The following is a 17,986-nucleotide window of genomic DNA, read 5'->3' on the forward strand; positions in this document are numbered from 1 at the left end:
GGACAGCATGCTCAGTGTTACTAAGTCAGCTCACTGTGAGGCTGTCAGCAATGGCATTTTGTTAATGCTACTGTAGTCCGCATTTACTTTCTGTAAATGTTAAAGATCCTGAAATCTGTGCATTGGAGAGGATAAAAATCTTTTTTGTATGTCTTTCTGTGCATTGCCTTTTCTGTCAAAATTCAATCATTCCCCATGAGTGCATGCAACCAGAGTATGCGAGGAGGGATCAGTATTTTATCCATGCTGCACCTCAATTGGCTGTACATACGTACAACAGATGTATCAGGAAGTTATTTTCTGACAAGCAGACAGAAATATCTCTCTGGCTTTGCTTGGCTTGCATCACAGACAAGCAGGCTTCTCTCACTGGAGCCACCAGGAGCTCAAACAAAAGCTGCCTTTGTCTTTTAATTTGTCACTCGTCTAAGAATAAAGTTGACATCACAGGTATGGCCCACAGAGATAACTCTGCCCCCCTCTCTGATGACTGTTAATTTTATTTGTGTGTGTCTCTTTGTGCGGCTGTCTTACCTTTGTCTGTGAACTTTGTTTTATGTATCTATGGAAGTTGCCAGAGTATTACTATAAATCTCTGCTGACTCTAGGCATGAGAAGAACTCTCCATGCAGATTTCCTCTGTGGTCCTGCATAACCAGAAGTGCTGTGTACTTACATGGAGTTGTTTTTAAGGTCAGATTCTCTTCACAGGATGACTAAATATATTGAAAAGAATCTGCCAACAAAATAAAGGGTCCTTATGTCAAGCTGTGGGAGACAAGCTTGATCCAAAACATGTATCTCAAGGCAGCCTGCAGCGAGATATCCATGCCGCGGCAGAGAGGGGGGCCGAGGCTGGATCGCTGCCCCAGTTCCATCCAGCAGAGGCAGGGGGCAGGAAGCAGGGGGCACCCCTCAAGCCCCACCAGCTGCTTTCCAGGGAGTTTCGAAGCCTGCAAAACTCAGGAGCAGCATAGTTTTGGGGAGCTTCTTTACGTACGAAACAATTTCTTCCAGGCATCAACCCAGTCTAACGCCAGCATGGTCTACAGGTAAGATACAGAGCTCTGATAAAGGGTGAATGCATAGCTTGCTTTAGGCATAATTTTGGATGGCTTTCAGTAATTCTGCTGCATGTTGTCTTAATCTGATATGGGTAATGTGAATTCAGTCAAACTTATTTAGGATAAACACCAACCTGTTTGTGACCTCATTCCAATATAATTTTGAAGCCACTGGAAATGAGGATTGTGGTTTAACTTTCCTCAGCAGGGTCCCCGTCATGCTTAATACCTAAATGCTCACGTCACCCCTGATAAGAAATAGTCCTTCTTAACACAGCCAGACCCAGCACTGCATAATCCCTCTGCAATTTTAAGTTTAAGGCTACCATCAGACATAATATGGAGTCTTAAGTGGCTTTGGCAGGTCTCAGTTCTAAGGAAAGACTGAAGATTTAAATAAGTAATGAAGCATAAGGTTTGATTGTCATAGCAAAGTGGAAAGAGAGTGAGATGTAAATGAATAACGATTGAATATATCATTACATGGAGGGAGTGTCTGCTGTCTCTGAAAAGTATCAATTTTTCTGTCGTTTAGAATCAATCAACAATTATGTGTTGAAATGATCCCTTGATTAAATATTGACCTAAGAAAATACACGTAAAGATTTTCTGCCAAGAACTAAATGACAGAAGTCGTACCATTTCTTGTCTTTTGTAAACATTAAGGCTCAGATCTATTTCCAACTTTAACCCCTACACACAGTGAAAGCTACACAGTAATGGTGTAAAGACAACAAAGTGAATGTTCTGGAGTATATTATATATTTAGGGCTTTTTGGCCTGTATTATTGCAGGAAAGACGTAAAGTGACAGAAAATGTGGGGAGACAAAGTGGTGGATGACATGCATCAAACTGTACAACCAAAAAAGCTAATACTATTTGAAGTAGAGGTGGCTAAATTTTCTCTGAAACAACAATAAGTAAACTTACTCTCCTTACTGCTGTAAAAAATGGGGAGTATTGGGTTTGAAATACAGTGTGGCTGTTATTGCCTAAGAGTAGGATGGACTATGTTTGTGCTGGCCACCGTGGGCACCCTCCATTGGGCTGGGTCTCGTAGTCAGTAAGGGTCAGTAAGCTTTATAATCATGACTCAGTTGCTTTGTTTTCTTAAGACAGAATGCTGTTTAAACCCTTTGCAGAAAATTCCTGAAAACTAAGGAAACATTAATTTAATGCAACACCTTTTTTGACATTATCAAAATAAGAACAACATAGCTCATACATGGTTTTGAAATCTGTCCTGCATGTTTTGGAAAGGCTGTTTTATATTGGAAAATGGTGCAATGGGTTGTTTCCACAATTGCGTACGGATGACTATGCATCAGGCTACAAGTCAGTTCCAGTAAAAGCTACAATGGCAACAGCTGACAGCTTGCACTTAACGCTTGACTGGCAAAATGTGTTACAAATCAAAGTTATGCTAGCTGTTTTGCGCACTCCAGTCATACATAGAAAGACCAAAATATATGAACATTTATGTTTTATATCACAGAGCTAGACTCTTTCTGTATTCTCTGTCTGAAACTGGCCTCCATCCCTCTGTGATCCTGTGATTAGTACTGCCATGTGAACTATTTTTCCTTTGGTTATTATTGGACAGTGGATAGTGTTGGTACTGGGGAGAGAGTAGGGAATGATGTGAAAATCAAATGTAAAAAAAGAAAAAAAAAAAAGAAACATGTTGGATATGAAGTTAGGTTGCATGCCTTAAGGACAGCCTCTGTACAGGTGTTGCACTCACATGACCACTAGGCTACCAGAAGCCTTGAAAACCTCGGTTTAGCAGTTTATACCTGCTTAGCTCCAGACGACTAGCTTCATGGCAAAAAAATCAAAAGGGCAGAGCGCAGCAAGCAATAGATCTCACCCCTTGTGTCTGCTTTCAGGAAGGAAGCTTTTCCTCCATGAAAACATTCTAAGATATCAAACGTAGCTTACGTAGCTAACATAGCTAGCGCAGCTAAAGCTCACAAACCTCATGGATATCTACACCGACAAAGAGTAACCATTTGGATCCATGTTTCTTGGGGTAAATAGTGTTTGGAGGCACCAAAGTTAGCTAGAAGTGCACAACCGCATGTGCTTGGAGGTTCCACATTGCTTTTGATATGGTTTATTTGCTACACATCAACCTTAAAAAGCCTATTTATAAGGCCACCATTTTACAATGCATGAACAAAACTGTAGACGAATCCTTACATTATTTGTGAGTTTAGAAGCAGAAAAGAAAACAGGAGCTAAGCTACATAATGAGAGCATCACTCAAACAAGAATGAACAACAGTGCCCTCTAGTGACACTGCACAGTATGTTTAAAGATATATCACACAATTTCAAATGTCATCCTACCTACATAGCTATGTTATCTATGTAGCTGTTATCGACATTGCTATGTTATCTATGTAGATGTTATCGACATTGCTATGTTATCTATATAGCTGTTATCCACATAGCTATGTTATCTATGAAGCTAAGACAAGGGACAAAGCTATGTTATCTATGTAGCTATGTTATCTACAAAGCTAATGAAAGCTACATAGCTGTTATCTATAGCCTATAGCTGTTATCTACGTTGCTTGCATAGCTGTGTTAGCTTTTGTTACATTTGTTTAAGCTCAGATTGATAAAGCTAACTTATCTACTAGTTATGTTAAATACATAGCCAGAGTAGCTTGATTAGCTTTAGCTAATACTTACGAAGCTAAAGTGAGCCACCATTCACTAGCTACTTCTAAATCGTGTCTATGCAGAATAATTTTTTCCAGTTTTATTTATTAAATGTAATGTTTTCAGTGTGCTAATTTATTGAATGTAACAGCCAGACTTTGTTTATGAATGAAGGTCAATTTTAAAGAAAACAATCTTAAACGGGGAATAGGTTTTACTGGCAAATTAAGGCACTTCCATTCTGACAGAGAGGGCATCTCACATTTACAATCTTTGTTCCATGGTCTGCAGCCAGTCTTGTAAAATCTAAAGGAGTAGAAGGTTATTTCACCAGAAATAAAGCAGTACAAAAACACATAAAATGTGCAAATGTATGTCAATTAGTGTTAAAAGAGTTTTTCTAAAGCTTCTAGTCTGTGGCCACATCTGCACGTTTGTGGCTGTATCCCTCAGTGAGGTATTCTGTGTGTTATTTATTGAAATTAGATACACAGTACATACATTTTATCAATAGAAAATCTATTACCTCCTGAGCACTTCACCAGTACAAAATAATAGCTGTGCCCTGACTTCCTTGTATCATTCAATATCTTTTCCATAAGGCTAAATGCCTGCTGGGCAGACACATAAGGTCACTAGGCATTTGTTGGCTGTCACAATAAAGATGTCAGCATTCATCACTGTCAACATATGCAGTGGTTTCAGTCTGTGATGAGGTCGTGACAGAAGCTTGACCGATAATGATGCTGACATTCATGAAGCTTAATGTTATAATGGTGGAAAATGAGATAATTATGAGAACAGTACTTATAGGGTGATGATGTGGAGGACAGAAAACTATAAATGGGTGCAAATTGATGGTTTTGTCGCTGTTGATGAAAGACAGTTTGGGGGATGATGATGATCTTGCATTTTCGTCCAAATCATTGTCACACTGTCCCCTCCTGTCAGATTTGGAGTCAAGCTTCTTCGTCAGTATTTCATGCATGTTTGCTTGCCCAGAGTGAAATTTTATAACTTGATAAGCGTGACCGTTTTGTCTACACAGAGTTGGTATCACCCCATTAAGGCAGATTAAACAACCAATTCCTCCTCTGAGGTGTCGTACGTGCAGTACATCACAATGACTGTAGTGCTGCTGAGCCTAATCTGCAGCATAGGGGGAAAGACTATAGAATGAGAGAGAAAGAGAGAGTGTCATGTTTGATGGCGATTTAGAGAAAAAAGATGCAAGAGGGGGATGAGAGAAAAGAGATAAAAGACAGAAGATCAGAGCCAAAAGGAGGATGCAGAGAAAATACACAGGGACGGATAGAGAGAGAGGGGTTGCTGCAGCAGTGACGTCACAGACAGCTTGGAAAGATTTCCCCCTTTAATATCTCTCAGTTACTTAACAAGGTTACAGCTGATGAGAAAAAAACAATCTAACGTTAAAAAGCCTTTTGAATATTTCAGTAAAGACAAAATCATCTGTTTTAAGGGCTGTTATTATGTGACAAAGGCTCTCGTGTTGCTAAAGAAAAGATTTTGTTGTTGTCTGTAAAAATAGACACAGTGTTTTGGAGGGGAAAAAGACAAGGGTATCTAGCTATGCCAACAGATGTTGCTCACTGTGGGAATCCAGGCAAGGGCTATTAATCAGTCTACTGTCTCCTGAATGCTGCGTCATGATCGCTCCTGTATTTTCACATGTGTACTTGCCATTTGAAGGTTTTTGTTTTCGTAACAAAGTTTTAGCGCTCTAATAAAGGTTTATTCTGGAGCAATTAAAGCAGAGAGGTTTGCCTCAAGGTAACAGTGATATCAGCCGTTGGGGATTACAGCCGAGAATGTAGAGAGAGATCTAGTTGTCGCTTCCATCTGACACACTTTTAAATGAGATCGACAGGGAGGAAGTTATGGGCTTCGAGGTGCATGTGACATTAGAAGGATGATTGAAACTTTGTCCAACTGTGCAGTTAGCTCTCAGGAGTGTCTCAGAACAAAAGGATCAAGCCAGAACAGGGTTTGCCTGCAGGCAGAGCGGTTGTACAAGATGTAGAAACTGTTGCAAACGCTTTTTGTTTTGTTTTGTTTTTCTTTAATGTTATGTATTTTAAAGTTGCACTTCACTGATGTTACTCATCAAAATGAGTTTAATCAGAGAGCAGGGCTTTAGTAAAAACAAACAGATGTATCTGTGTGATATGTGCTTTCCAAGCTTTGAAAGGCCTACAAAATAACCCCTTAGAAAGCGTTTTCACTCAGGGCTACATAGTTTTGTGTAGTATAATTGGTTCTACCCTACTGCCTGTAAAATGACTGGAGCCTTTAAATGTAAATCCACTGTGGAAATGCCTTTAACGGCCCAAAATGGGGGCAACTCAACTGGTTAGAGGAATGTTACAGATTTTATAGTGAAAGCCTACCTCCACATTAATAATTAATCATCTCAGATTTTATGTTCAGTAGATAAAGTTGGAATCAAGCAGTGCAAACTTAAGGGCCTAGCCACCTTGTATTTAATATGCTGATACATCATCAGCCTGTTAACCAAGGTATGTGTAAAGCAAAGCATATTTGTCCTGCTGGTTTAGTCACTTCTGGCTCTCCTCCCAAAAAAATCCCAAAGTGCACCAATGAAGACTTTAATCAATGGGTGGTGTAATGCTTGCTTTTATTGTAGAGTCAGGGGCATATCCAGGGGGTGGCCATGACCAGTATAAAAATCTGATTTGCCATCCCATAAAATTTGAAACCATGATTGGCTATGTGCTTCATTTAATTGGTTCTTTTCAATCAATAAATCTCTGGTTGTATAACCCCATAACTGAAGTTATCTCAGGACACTTTACCAAGTGGGCAGGTCTACACCATACTCTCTGATGTGGTCTATTATAAGAAAGACCAGCATTAATCCCCATGAGCACAGCTCTAGCAATATTTAGCCCTGTTACAGTGGTGTTAGAACCTTCCCTTAAGGGGTAGGAATCTTGAGCAGAACCAGACTCATGTTGACAGCTCTCTGCCAAAGCTACTTTTGGGTGGTAGTGCAGGCTGCATGTAGCTCTCTTTGAAGGGCACATTTGTTTTTGTGAAAAATTGGTATTGTGAATTCTGACATTTTAAGTTTAAAAGTAAAGCTGAGATGCGGTTTAGTCTATGTTGTCTGCTGCTTTACTTTAAAATGTAAAAAAAAAAAAAAATCATGCATTAGTGCTATCGAACATCCTATACATCTGTCAGTAGTATGGCTTGGCAGTTAATCGAAAATTAGATTAAATCACTATATGGCTTGCTGCAATTTTCAAATTGCAAAAGATGCAATATTTCTTTGACCTGAAGTTTGTGTCAAAATACTAGTTTTAAACTTTTTTGTAGCAGAGATGTTACATGGGACATATCATGCAATCATTCAAGTACAATTTTTTTATAGAATAGTCAAGAAAAAATTTTACCTTTTTCATTTTTGTACATTTCCCTCATTGAAGATGAGAGTGACAAAAATCCCTCAATTTGTTTAGGAATAAAAGAAAGTTAAGGAATAATCAAGTATCAAATCACAATCACAAAATTTTGGGAAAAAAAATCGCAATTAGATTATTTATCAAAATCGTTCAGCCGTAGTCAGTAGGTTTTAATAAATTTTGTAGCAATAAACATGTCAAAACGATGGTGACTATGGCCATACAGTGTTGAACTATTTGAAAGACACAGCATTTTTTTCATTCTCTGAAAACTGTTGATTTTGGAGATAGGAGGTTTTGGCCTGATGCCAGCAATATGTTAAGTGAAATTAAACTGATTTAATATATTATTCATTCAAGTATCTGAGCAGAACCTCAATGTTGGCTTTAAAGCGCAGGTGTGATTACAGCTACGCTGAAAGACTCTGCGTATTTCTTTCAATAATGGCATATTTAACGTGTCCAGAATAGACCTGCTGATGAGAGGAAAAACTAACTTAAGTGGCTTGATAGTAAACAAAGCTAATGGTTGCCTGTCCAGCTCGTGTAATGTTGTACTTCCCAGGATGGTGCACGCCTACTATGTCATAGGTTTGCTGCTCTGATTGACGTGTCATGAATGCAACAGACATCCAACCACCCTCCAAGCTTTTTTGTGTCTTATTTTTAAAGGTTCTGCCCTCACCGAACACCATGTATGGGGTGTTGCCCAGATAAATGAAAAAATATCTAATGCCATGGATATGTAGACAAGTCTTCTTGTCAGGTTACCGCATTGCAAGCTCTTTGAAATATCACAAAAAAATTATTGATCAGTGTAGGCACAGTAAATTTCATCACACAAGTTTCAAACATAAAAATGGACCATCATTGCTCTTACTGACCCAGAAGCCAACCCCGGCATTGAAGAAACAGGGCGCCATTGAACTGATTTTTACCAGCTTCTACTGCTATCAGATACGATCGAGAAGGATATAAATAAAACTGTGTTTTTGCCTCAAGCTTCATGATTGTTCAATGAACCATGAAATCCTGCATTGTCACATTACAGCTCAGTGGGGGAGGAAAATAAGACGCTACACTGCCTGAATGCTGGTTTCTGCTTTATCTAACAGCCTCTTACTGAAACATCTGCTCTGCACGTTAGTGTCAATGTAGGCCTCCTTGGATTTTCTTTGGGACTTTAATCAACGATGATCAGTAATTTCTCACTTTAAAAAGCCCGATTTGCTATAAAGGTGCTTATAAGAAGGTGACAGCTTGTAAGTCTGTGCTTGTTACATGATTATAGCACATTAATGCCTTGTAAGTCATAAGTGGTGATGTGAAGTGTGCCTGTGACTTTCCCATGTAGGTTAATGTTATCAGCCACCATATGCCATCTTATCATCCTGCCTGGGGGAAATTTCTTTAACTAAATGAACATACACACACAGTCCCCTTTACTTCCAATCAAAATACCTCTCTCTCTCTCTCTCTCTCTCTCTCTCGCTCTCTCTCTCTCTCTCTCGCTCTCTCTCTCTCTGTGGCACCATAGTGAAAAAAACACTGCAGTTCTCTCAGCCAGTCAGTCAGAGCCAGAAGCCTGTACACACATCATCTCTCTCCCTCATTCAGCCTCTCTCTCTCGCTCTCTCCACTCACACATGCTGCTCTTCGCCTCCTCACTGCATCCGTCCTCTTCCTCCCTCAAGTGAGGTACCATGCATCCTCCTTTCTCCTCCTCTTCCTCCTCCTGTTCCCTCCTGCTTGTCTGTTACCGTTCCAGGGTCTCTTTATCCAACAGAGAGCTCTTGCTGCAAAGCCGGGGACTGTAAAAGCTCTTTGACTTGGTGGAAGACTTTTTTTTTTTTAGACGGGACAAAGCTGTGCGTCGGCTCTGAGGACAGCTGCCGGAAATGCTGATGCTGCTTCTGTCGGGATGCAGATCTTTGTGGGACTTCTTGCTGTGTGACACTGCTTGATTTCTCACAAAGTTTCACTTCAATGAAGAGTTTCCTGTCAGAGAACTACTCACTGTAAGCGCACATACATCAGTTAAGATTGTGACTTTGCTGTGACTACAAGTCAAATTGAACTAAAAAGATTTTTTGTCATTTTAGGATTTGGTTTTTTTTTTGTAAAAGCATGACCTTGTTTTCAACGTGTGATGAGCTCAGTGTTGGTAGAGTATTACTCCTCTCTCCAGGTGTTTGACTAAAAGGTTTAGTCTTGGTTGGCGGGGCAAGAAAGTCTCTCCAGACACAGACAACTCCTGGCTGCCTGACAAAACTTCCCAGACAGGCATGCCAAAGAGGAGGCTTTAGGAAAGAAGTTTGTCAACGGAAATAGACTAATCAGGAGGAGAAGGAGAGCTGGAAATGGGAAAGTTCATAATGCTGCATGCAGGGAGAGTTGAGGAGGATGAAACAGAACGCAGAGCAAGAAGAATGAGATAGAAGGATGAGAAAAAGTAGGGCAGAATTGCTCTCATTCTTCACGTTGAAGCAGCTGTTAGATTCGCAGACTATACAATAAAAAGTCAAAATCAGAAAATAATGAGAACATTTTGTATGTCATTCTTAGAAAACTGAAGTGCCCCTCTCAATTGGTCGACTCTTGCAGCGACTTATCTAGTACTTCTTCTCCTTCATCCTTCTCTCTCCATCTCCACCCTCCCTCATATTTCCAGGTGGAGACAAACCAGCACAGGATCCCCATCTCATCTCCTCACACACTGACCAGGACTGAAACCCAGCCGTGTTCAATCTTGATGTTACTTCAGCTTCTCCCAAAAGGAAGCATCATTCCTGCCTACAATCTCTGTATGATTTTAAGCAGCAGGCAGACCTGGCCTGGACCTCTGACTTTGAACTCTGCAGCACAAGGACAAAAAGTTGCATTGACAGAAAATTACTGTTAAGTAGTTCGAGGAGAAGGCAGCCATGCAGGTGTCCTTTGCATGCACGGACCACGGGCTGAAGGCTCCGCGTAACGGCGAGCACAGCAAGCAGAATGCCACCAGCCCCAACTCGGCCAGCCAGGCCCGCGCCCGATTCCGAACCGTGGCGCTGATCGCTCGCAGCCTGGGCTCCTTCACGCACCGCTACCACCACAACCTCAAGGAGTCCACGGCCAAGCTCACGGGCATGAAGTACCGGTACGTAGACCGAGGGTGGAGTCTGTGTGAGAGGGAGGAAGAGGAAGTTTGATTAGTTTAGCTAGTTTATTCTGTCCTCAGACTACACAAGATAATGAGGAACCAAATTAAATAAATAAATCCAGCAACAATGAGCTCATTGAGAGGAGCCCTGATGGAGACAATGAAGATATGCGAGCAGTGACAGGTGATACGTGGGATGGCGTGTAAGTGTGTCTTTGTGTTTGTGTCAAGATAAAGACAAGATGCAGATTTATTGGAGGCTCTGTGAAATTATCCCTTAATTAAAGCCACTGTGAGGAGGTTTTTAGCTGGCTGTTAAACAGACTGAAACTAACACTGATGCCTTGATATTACCTCAAAACAACACAACCATCAGGAGTGTAGTCATCAGTATTTTATATTTTAGGTGTCTGTTAGCGCCGTCAGGGTCCACAGGGTCAGTGTCAGAGGAGGAGATTTACAGAATGTTGCAGAAACCTGATGTATTTGACTGATAATAGACTGTAAGTAGCAGGGACTGCTGCTTTAAATGAGCCAGCAGGACTAAGCCCTCCCTTTTCAAATAACATACAACTTGTTTAAAACTTTAGTAGACTCAAAAGAAACAACTGGATCTTAAGGTCTGTGCTGACAATCCATTTCTTAAGTCCAATATTGCTGCACATTGAAGAAAGAGATTAAGTTGTGTTTGTCATGTTTACACACTGCCAATGAAAATTTCAATTGTCATGATGTTTTTTGGAACAGGTTCATGGTTTTGCATTCTTTCACGTCTATTCAAGTCATTTAAATTGATGATAGAGTATTTAGAGCAGCAGCTACAGATGTCTTTGTTGCTTTCCCTCCCTCACACCTAATCTTCACTTGAAACACTCTGAATTTCCCATACATTCTGAATATTTAACCATGACACACAGCAACGTACAAGAAAGACTTAACAGAAAAGACACACTCTCTCCTTCCAACTTGGTGCAGCGCCATGACACATGAGCTTGTTTAAATAGTCCATATGAAGCACGCTGTCAGGATTGAAGGACTCAGTTTTTTCCTTTTCTCCAATAATAGAAAGAACCAAATTCAGTCTTTGTTAGGAAAGACAAGTAGTAATTCAGGAAATTGAATAATATTTATTTTACATTTTTTTTCTAACCAATCTACACTCAGTACCCTATCATGACAAAGCGAAAACAGAATATTTTGCCAATCTATTAAGAACAAAAACCTAAAACATCACATTGACATACCTATTTAGACCCTTTACTCAGTACTTAGTGAAGCACCTCTGGCAGCAATTACAGCCTCAAATCTTTTTGAGTATGGCCAAACAACCTTCACACACCTGGATTGGGAGATTTTCTGCCATTCTTCTTTGCAAATCTCAAGCTCAGTCAGGTTGAATGGGGACCTTCAGTGGACAGCCATTTATAAGTCAGGGCTGAGGCTAGGCCACTCTAGGACAGTCATAGAGTTGTCCTGAAGCCACTCCTGTGTTGTCATGGCTGTGAAACAGATTTTTATTGATGATATGTCTGTTCTTTGCTCCATTCAGCTTCCCTCAGCCCTGATCAGTCTCCCAGTCCTTGCTACTAAAAAACACCCCCACAGCATGATGCTGCCACCCCCATGGTATTGGGCAGGTGATGAGCAGTGCTCAGTTTCCTCCAGACATAACATTTAGAACAATCCAAACTTGGATTCATCAGTCCAGAGAATCTTATTTCTCACAGTCTGAGAGTCCTTCAGGTGCTTTTCTTAAAAAACTCCATGTGGGCTTTCACGTGTTCTGATGAGAGTCTTCTGTCGAGCCACTCTGCCTTAAAGCCCAGATCAGTGGAGTTATGCAGTGATGGTTGTCCTTCTGGAACGTTGTCCCATCTCCACACAAGATCTCTGGAGCTCAGTCAGAGTGACCTTTGGGTTGTTGGTAACCTCTCTTACTAAAGCCCTCTGCTCCCGATTTATCAGTTTGGTTGGGCGACCAGTTCGTGGGAGCATCCCGGTTGTGCCAAACTTTTTCTATTTGAGAGGAGGTACAGTGCTTAACAAATTTATTAGACCACCTGTCATAAAAATGAGAAATTATAAATATTTTAGAAATCTTTCAAAAACTTGTTTAGAACTAAAAATGTTATTGTTATTTATTTAGCAAATAACAAACTGAAACAACTAAATTGTGCTTTTTACACATAATAACAAAAAACTTCATATTTTGTATGGCCTCCTTTGGCCTTGATAACAGCTTGCATTCTTGCTGGCATTGTTTTTATGTACTTTTCCACAGTCTCTTTTGTTATTGAGTGCCAAATAGTTTCTAGCTGTTCTCACAGACTTGCATTAGATGAAACTTTTGTGTGATCAATCTTTGAATCTACTAAATCCCAAATTTGTTCAATAGGATTCAAATCTGGACTTTGACTTGGCCAGTCCATCAGTTCCAGTACTCCAGATTCTTTTTTTCTTGGTCAAATAGTCTTTGCACAGCTTTGAAGTATGCTTGGGGTCATTGTCTTGTTGGTTTATGAACCCACAACCAATCAGATTCATTCCAGAAGAGATTCCATGATGCACTAAGATGTTGTGGTAGACGTTCTTTTCCATGATACCATCGATTTTTACTAATTTGCCCACGCCGTATCCACAAATGGAACCCCTTACCGTAACGGAATCTCCATTGTGTTTCACTGTGGGTGCAATACATCTGGCATTAAAACGTTCTCCAGCTTTTCTGCGAACACGACAATTCTGACCGAAGAGTTCAAACTTGGACTCGTCCGTCCAGAGTACCTTCTTCCAGTCGTCAGCAGTCCAGTGTTTGTGCTCCCTGGCAAATCTGAGGCGTGTCAGGATGTTTGCAGGCCTCAATAACGGCTTCTTACCAGCTGCTCTTCTCTTTAAGCCTTGTTCCGTCAGTCGTCTGCTTATGGTCATTCTGGAGACTTTCTCAGACTCTGATCTAGAAGCATTCATCTCTGCCTGAAGATCAGCAGTGGTCTTCCTTCTGTCTCTAGTACTTCAAATCTTGAGGTGTCTGACATCTGCTTCAGTTAACTTTGGTTTCCTGCCTCTTCCTTGGGGCATTTTGTAAGTACCAATCTCGGCAATTGACTCCAAAGCATACTTGACCTCACTGTGAGAACACTTTATGTCTTTCCCTATTTGTCTCAGAGACCAGCCAGCTTCATGAAGTGCTTTAATGCGGACTCTTTCATTTTCAGTGAGCTCTCCACATTTTACCATTTTGAACAGGAATGAGGAATTTCAAACTGAATTCACCTTTTTATACCCAAATTTGAGCCGGCTCACTGGGCTTCTCTGAGAAGTCAGAAATTAATCAAGCATAACATTCAACCACTAAAACTCATTTTTCTGTTCAGGAATGCAAATAAATAATAAATAATTTGACATATTAATCAAGAACAGGAAGGGAGAGTTGATTCTACACGGTTCTCATCGAATGTTACATACTCAAGCTTTAAACGGTTGTAGCGTCAGGCTGCAACATAACAAAACTTAACAAGGTAAAGAATACTCCTGAATGCACTGTAGATACGATTTTGAATTACTGTCAGAGAGTCTTTGGCCCTTGGAATCGGTGTTTAAATGGCGTCCACCCTGAGCTAGTAAGATCTATCCCCTCATAAGTCCAGACACTGGTGGTGGAGGTGTTGGCTGATGATGTTAATCAAACTGTGAAGATTGATGTTGACCAGATGATGACTAAAGACCTCGTCTGAGGGTGATGGGGTGTAGTTGCTGACCACACCGTGAAGACTGCCATATTTTTCAAAAACATCAGCAATATGTTAAAGAAAGGTGGAGCAGTGCTATTGGATGAATGTGACCAGGTGATGTGAACAACTGGTGATTGCATGACTGAGTTAGCATGTGTGGAGGAGTTGCTGTCCAGCAGAAAATATTCTTCCAGCATCCACCCGACCCAGACTCACCTATCTGACTGCCAAACAGAGAAGCCTGCATGCTTATTCCACAGAACACATTTCCACTGCTCCACGGTCCAGTGTCAGTGTGCTTTATACCACTCCATCTAGCATTTGCCATTTGACTTTGTGATGTGAGGCTTGCATGTGGCTACTGGGCCATGAAAACCCATGAAGCTCCTGCTGTACAATTTTTCTTCTCACATTAATGCCAGTTGAAGTTCAAAACTCTTCAGCTATGGAATCACCAGAGCATTGGTGACGCACCATTTGCCTTAGCAGTTGTCGAACCACTCTGTGATTTTATGTGGTCTTTTGCTTCTGAGTTGCTGTTGTTCCTAAATGCTTCCATTTCTAATAATATAACTTATATTATAAATAATATAACTATTCCAGGAACCATATTTGTGCAAAGGTGAAATTCATTGCAGTACTACATTTGAAGGGTTAGGTTTAGACCTAACCCTAACCCTAACCCTGAGCTCTTCAGAACGACCTGTTTTGTATTATAAATAAAACACACCTGTGTGGCTAGGTGTTTGATTTTCTACACCTGTGGCAACAGGTCATTTGACCAGAGGCAGTCTTGGCTTAAAGGGTTATAAAATATTATTTCACCTTGAAATTTATGTAGACAGTACTCTGAAAATACAGTTTTCCATCATTTGATTATGTGAGCATTAAGTACAAAGAAATCCTTTGTCATTTAGATAGCGCTATTTAAATTTTATAACATAGAGTAATAAAATTCCAAATTGCCACATAAATCATTCATACAGTCGGATAGAGCCCCTTTAGCTTTATTTGAGATTCTGAAAATGAATCTGACCCACAAAGCGGGGCAGAACATTTGTAACAGCTGCTTGTTTGACCAAAATTGTCTAACAAGACAGGGATTTATGGAAGTTCTGTGATCTTCTGAAAGCTCTGAAAGATCACTGCAGGCTCATGAATGTAGTAAGTTAATAGACTTTCTGATTTTTTAATGGTTCAAAGGTGATCAGTCACCTATAAAAATCTTAATCTATTACCAATTATGTCTCTTAGAGGGTAAGTAAACTAAGCAAAATGCATAATGAAACTATGAAAGGCATTTCTGATATTCTGGATGGCAGAGCTAAATAAAATGCCTCTCTTGCACATGTTCAGCACCACCAGCATCAGTTTAAGACTCTGACTGAGCGTCCTGCAGGTTTTTCAATAACTGGCTGTCACCGTAAGAACATTCTGGGAAGTGTGACAGTGTTTCCGAGCTGAAATGTGCACTCCAGCTCTTCATATGTGTCCGTGTGGGAGTCCTATCCACACCAGGCCAAGTAAACAATGCACTCTTACCTCAGTGAGTGGGCTCTTAACCCAGACCGCAGAAGCAAAATAGTAGCTTCCATCTAACACCGTTGGTTTACTGGAGAGGGTGACATCATCGCTCATGGTGTCAGGATGGAGAGAGACACATAGAAAGAGCGAGGGGGCTGATGGGAAGGCTGGAGTAAGAATGAAGACATGAACGATTATAAAGAAGAATCAGCGAGAGAAAATCAGGGCACGTAGGTCAGTTCACAGAAAAAAAAGAGGCAATTAGCAGAATCTGTGCAGATTGGATGTAAGGCAGCTAAATGTGATAAGTGTCTGCTTGTCACACAATCTCATCTCGTTTCCATAACAACATTGAAATGGCCAACTTCAATCTGTTCCCCAGCACCAAACAAGCCTGATGACTCGATTGTGCAAACTGTTTCAGCCCTTTTACAAAAGACTTTTTCCATTACCGGGGAAGATTAATTTTCAACAAGCTATTGTCTTTTTCCAACTCCATCATTTCACCCTGGTTTTTCGCTTACAGAGCGAAAACATTGTATGCCCATGTTGCATCAGTTTTCCCTTACTTTGCCTAAGTTGATGGTTAAATAGCATACTTTCTTCGTTTTGTGTATTTTGTGTAAAAATGAAGCTTGCTCAATCTTGTTGCGCCTTAAAAACAGGTGGAGGATATCAACAGTAAAGCCCTCTCCAAGCTGTCAGCAAATTCCTCTTTTTTTCACCACAGACAAGCAAATAGTGGATGAAAAAATCTCATCTGTGCTCCCTGTTTGTTTAAAGCGCTCTGCTGCTCTCTCACTCGGTACTGTATCTCACTTTTTATTTTTCCAAACCTCTGACTCAAAGGTGTTTGATTAAATAATTGCTTTGGATTTCATCTGACAGGGAACCTCGTGAGCTGAAGCCAAGTTTGTAAATGAAAAAAGGGCCTGAAGATTTCTCTGTACAAACAATAGAAAGGTTTTTTTTTTTTTTTAAATTGCCTTGCTTGTGGGCGTATGCATTGGCACATTGCATTACATACATGAGTGCACGTATGTTCATGTATGTTCATGTATGTTCATGTATGTGCATGTGTGTGGCTGCAAAGATCTGAAGGCGTATCAGGTTGAGGCAGAAGATGTGCTGTGCACAGCAAGCAAGTGAACATCGGCTAATAATATCATCATCCACAGCATTTTGGTTGTCTTGGCGATCCAAATATAGAATAGCTCTGGTTGTGGTGTCCCTCCTAGGCTGTTTGACCTTTGCTAACTCTTAAAATAATAAAACAGGCTTAAATGCAAGACTGAACATCAGAATCAGCTTTATTGGACAATTGTGCTTATGCAAAAAAATGAATTTGACTCTAGTTAGCTTTGCTCTCAATGTACAGAAATTAAACATTAACTACAAAAAAGGAAAAAATTATATAAAAGTATTATACAGAAATTAAGATTTAGATATATATACATGCTCTTGTAGGAATTATTTCTAGTGTATACAAGTCTATGTGCATAGATGCAAGATGTGCAAAGGGTGGGTGCAAAGGATGCTGACTCGATATGATTAGAAGAATAAAACATGCTAGGATGGGCAGATTTACATGAGGTAGGTATAAGGTAAGGTAGTTGATTATTGGGATGTTCATATGAGGAGAGACATTTTACCACAGAGAGCCCTCTTACAACATTTGAGTTACAGTGAACAGATTAATTACTTATAGCCTTTGAGTACGGTAAATAGATGGAACTTGTTATTAGTAATGATGAGTAGACTGACCAGTGCAAATATGCATATGAAGTGAGGCATTTTACCACAGAGAGCCCTCTTACAACATTTGAGTTACAGTAAACAGATTACTTACTTGAAGCACTTGAATACAGTTACTAATAGATTCCATTAAATCAGTATTTAGTACAGTAAGTAGATGAATTAGTACAAATATGGATATGAAGTGGGGCATTTTACCACAGAGAGCCTTCTTACAGCATTAGAGTTACAGTAAATAGATTAATTACTAATTGCCTTTGAGTATGGTAAATAGATGATATTTGTTATCAGTAAGATAAGTAGATTATTGAGTTTAAATATGCATTATGTGAGGCATAACACCCGATAATTGAAGTTACAGTTAATAGATTAATGAGAGTAACAGCATTTGAGTTACTGAAATACTTGCAGCATCAGAGTACAACAAATAGATTACATCAATCTAGTAATTAGTATGGTTTGAAGATTATTTAGTGCAACTATGTATATGGAGTAAGGCATTTTACCTCGGAGTGCCTTCTCACAGCATTTGAGTTACACTGACTAGATCATTGGTTCCCAACCTGAGGTCAGAGGGGGCATGAGCCTAGGACTACTCTACGGTTGTAAAAATTAATTTTACTCATATTAACTAAAACCATTATAAAATCCTTA

General features: G+C 40.0%; 1 protein-coding gene across 4 annotated transcripts in view; it reads left to right on the top strand.

The window, feature by feature from the left end:
* The first annotated feature begins 681 nt into the window (after positions 1-681).
* The window catches only part of kcnab1b (potassium voltage-gated channel subfamily A regulatory beta subunit 1b), a 66,680-nt gene continuing 49,375 nt past the window's right edge, over positions 682-17,986 (top strand). Inside the window, exons 1-3 of one of the 4 annotated variants that reach the window (XM_041804229.1) lie at positions 983-1,052; positions 9,036-9,198; positions 9,852-10,319. In XM_041804229.1, coding sequence (XP_041660163.1) covers positions 10,105-10,319 — 215 coding nt within the window. In that variant the 5' untranslated portion in view covers positions 983-1,052; positions 9,036-9,198; positions 9,852-10,104. Of the gene's footprint in view, positions 1,053-7,934; positions 9,199-9,851; positions 10,320-17,986 lie in introns of those variants that run through there. The other 3 variants (XM_041804230.1, XM_041804228.1, XM_041804227.1) reach the window with 3 other exon arrangements.

Source organism: Cheilinus undulatus, linkage group 13, assembly GCF_018320785.1.
Source record: "Cheilinus undulatus linkage group 13, ASM1832078v1, whole genome shotgun sequence".
Classification (NCBI taxonomy): domain Eukaryota; kingdom Metazoa; phylum Chordata; class Actinopteri; order Labriformes; family Labridae; genus Cheilinus; species Cheilinus undulatus.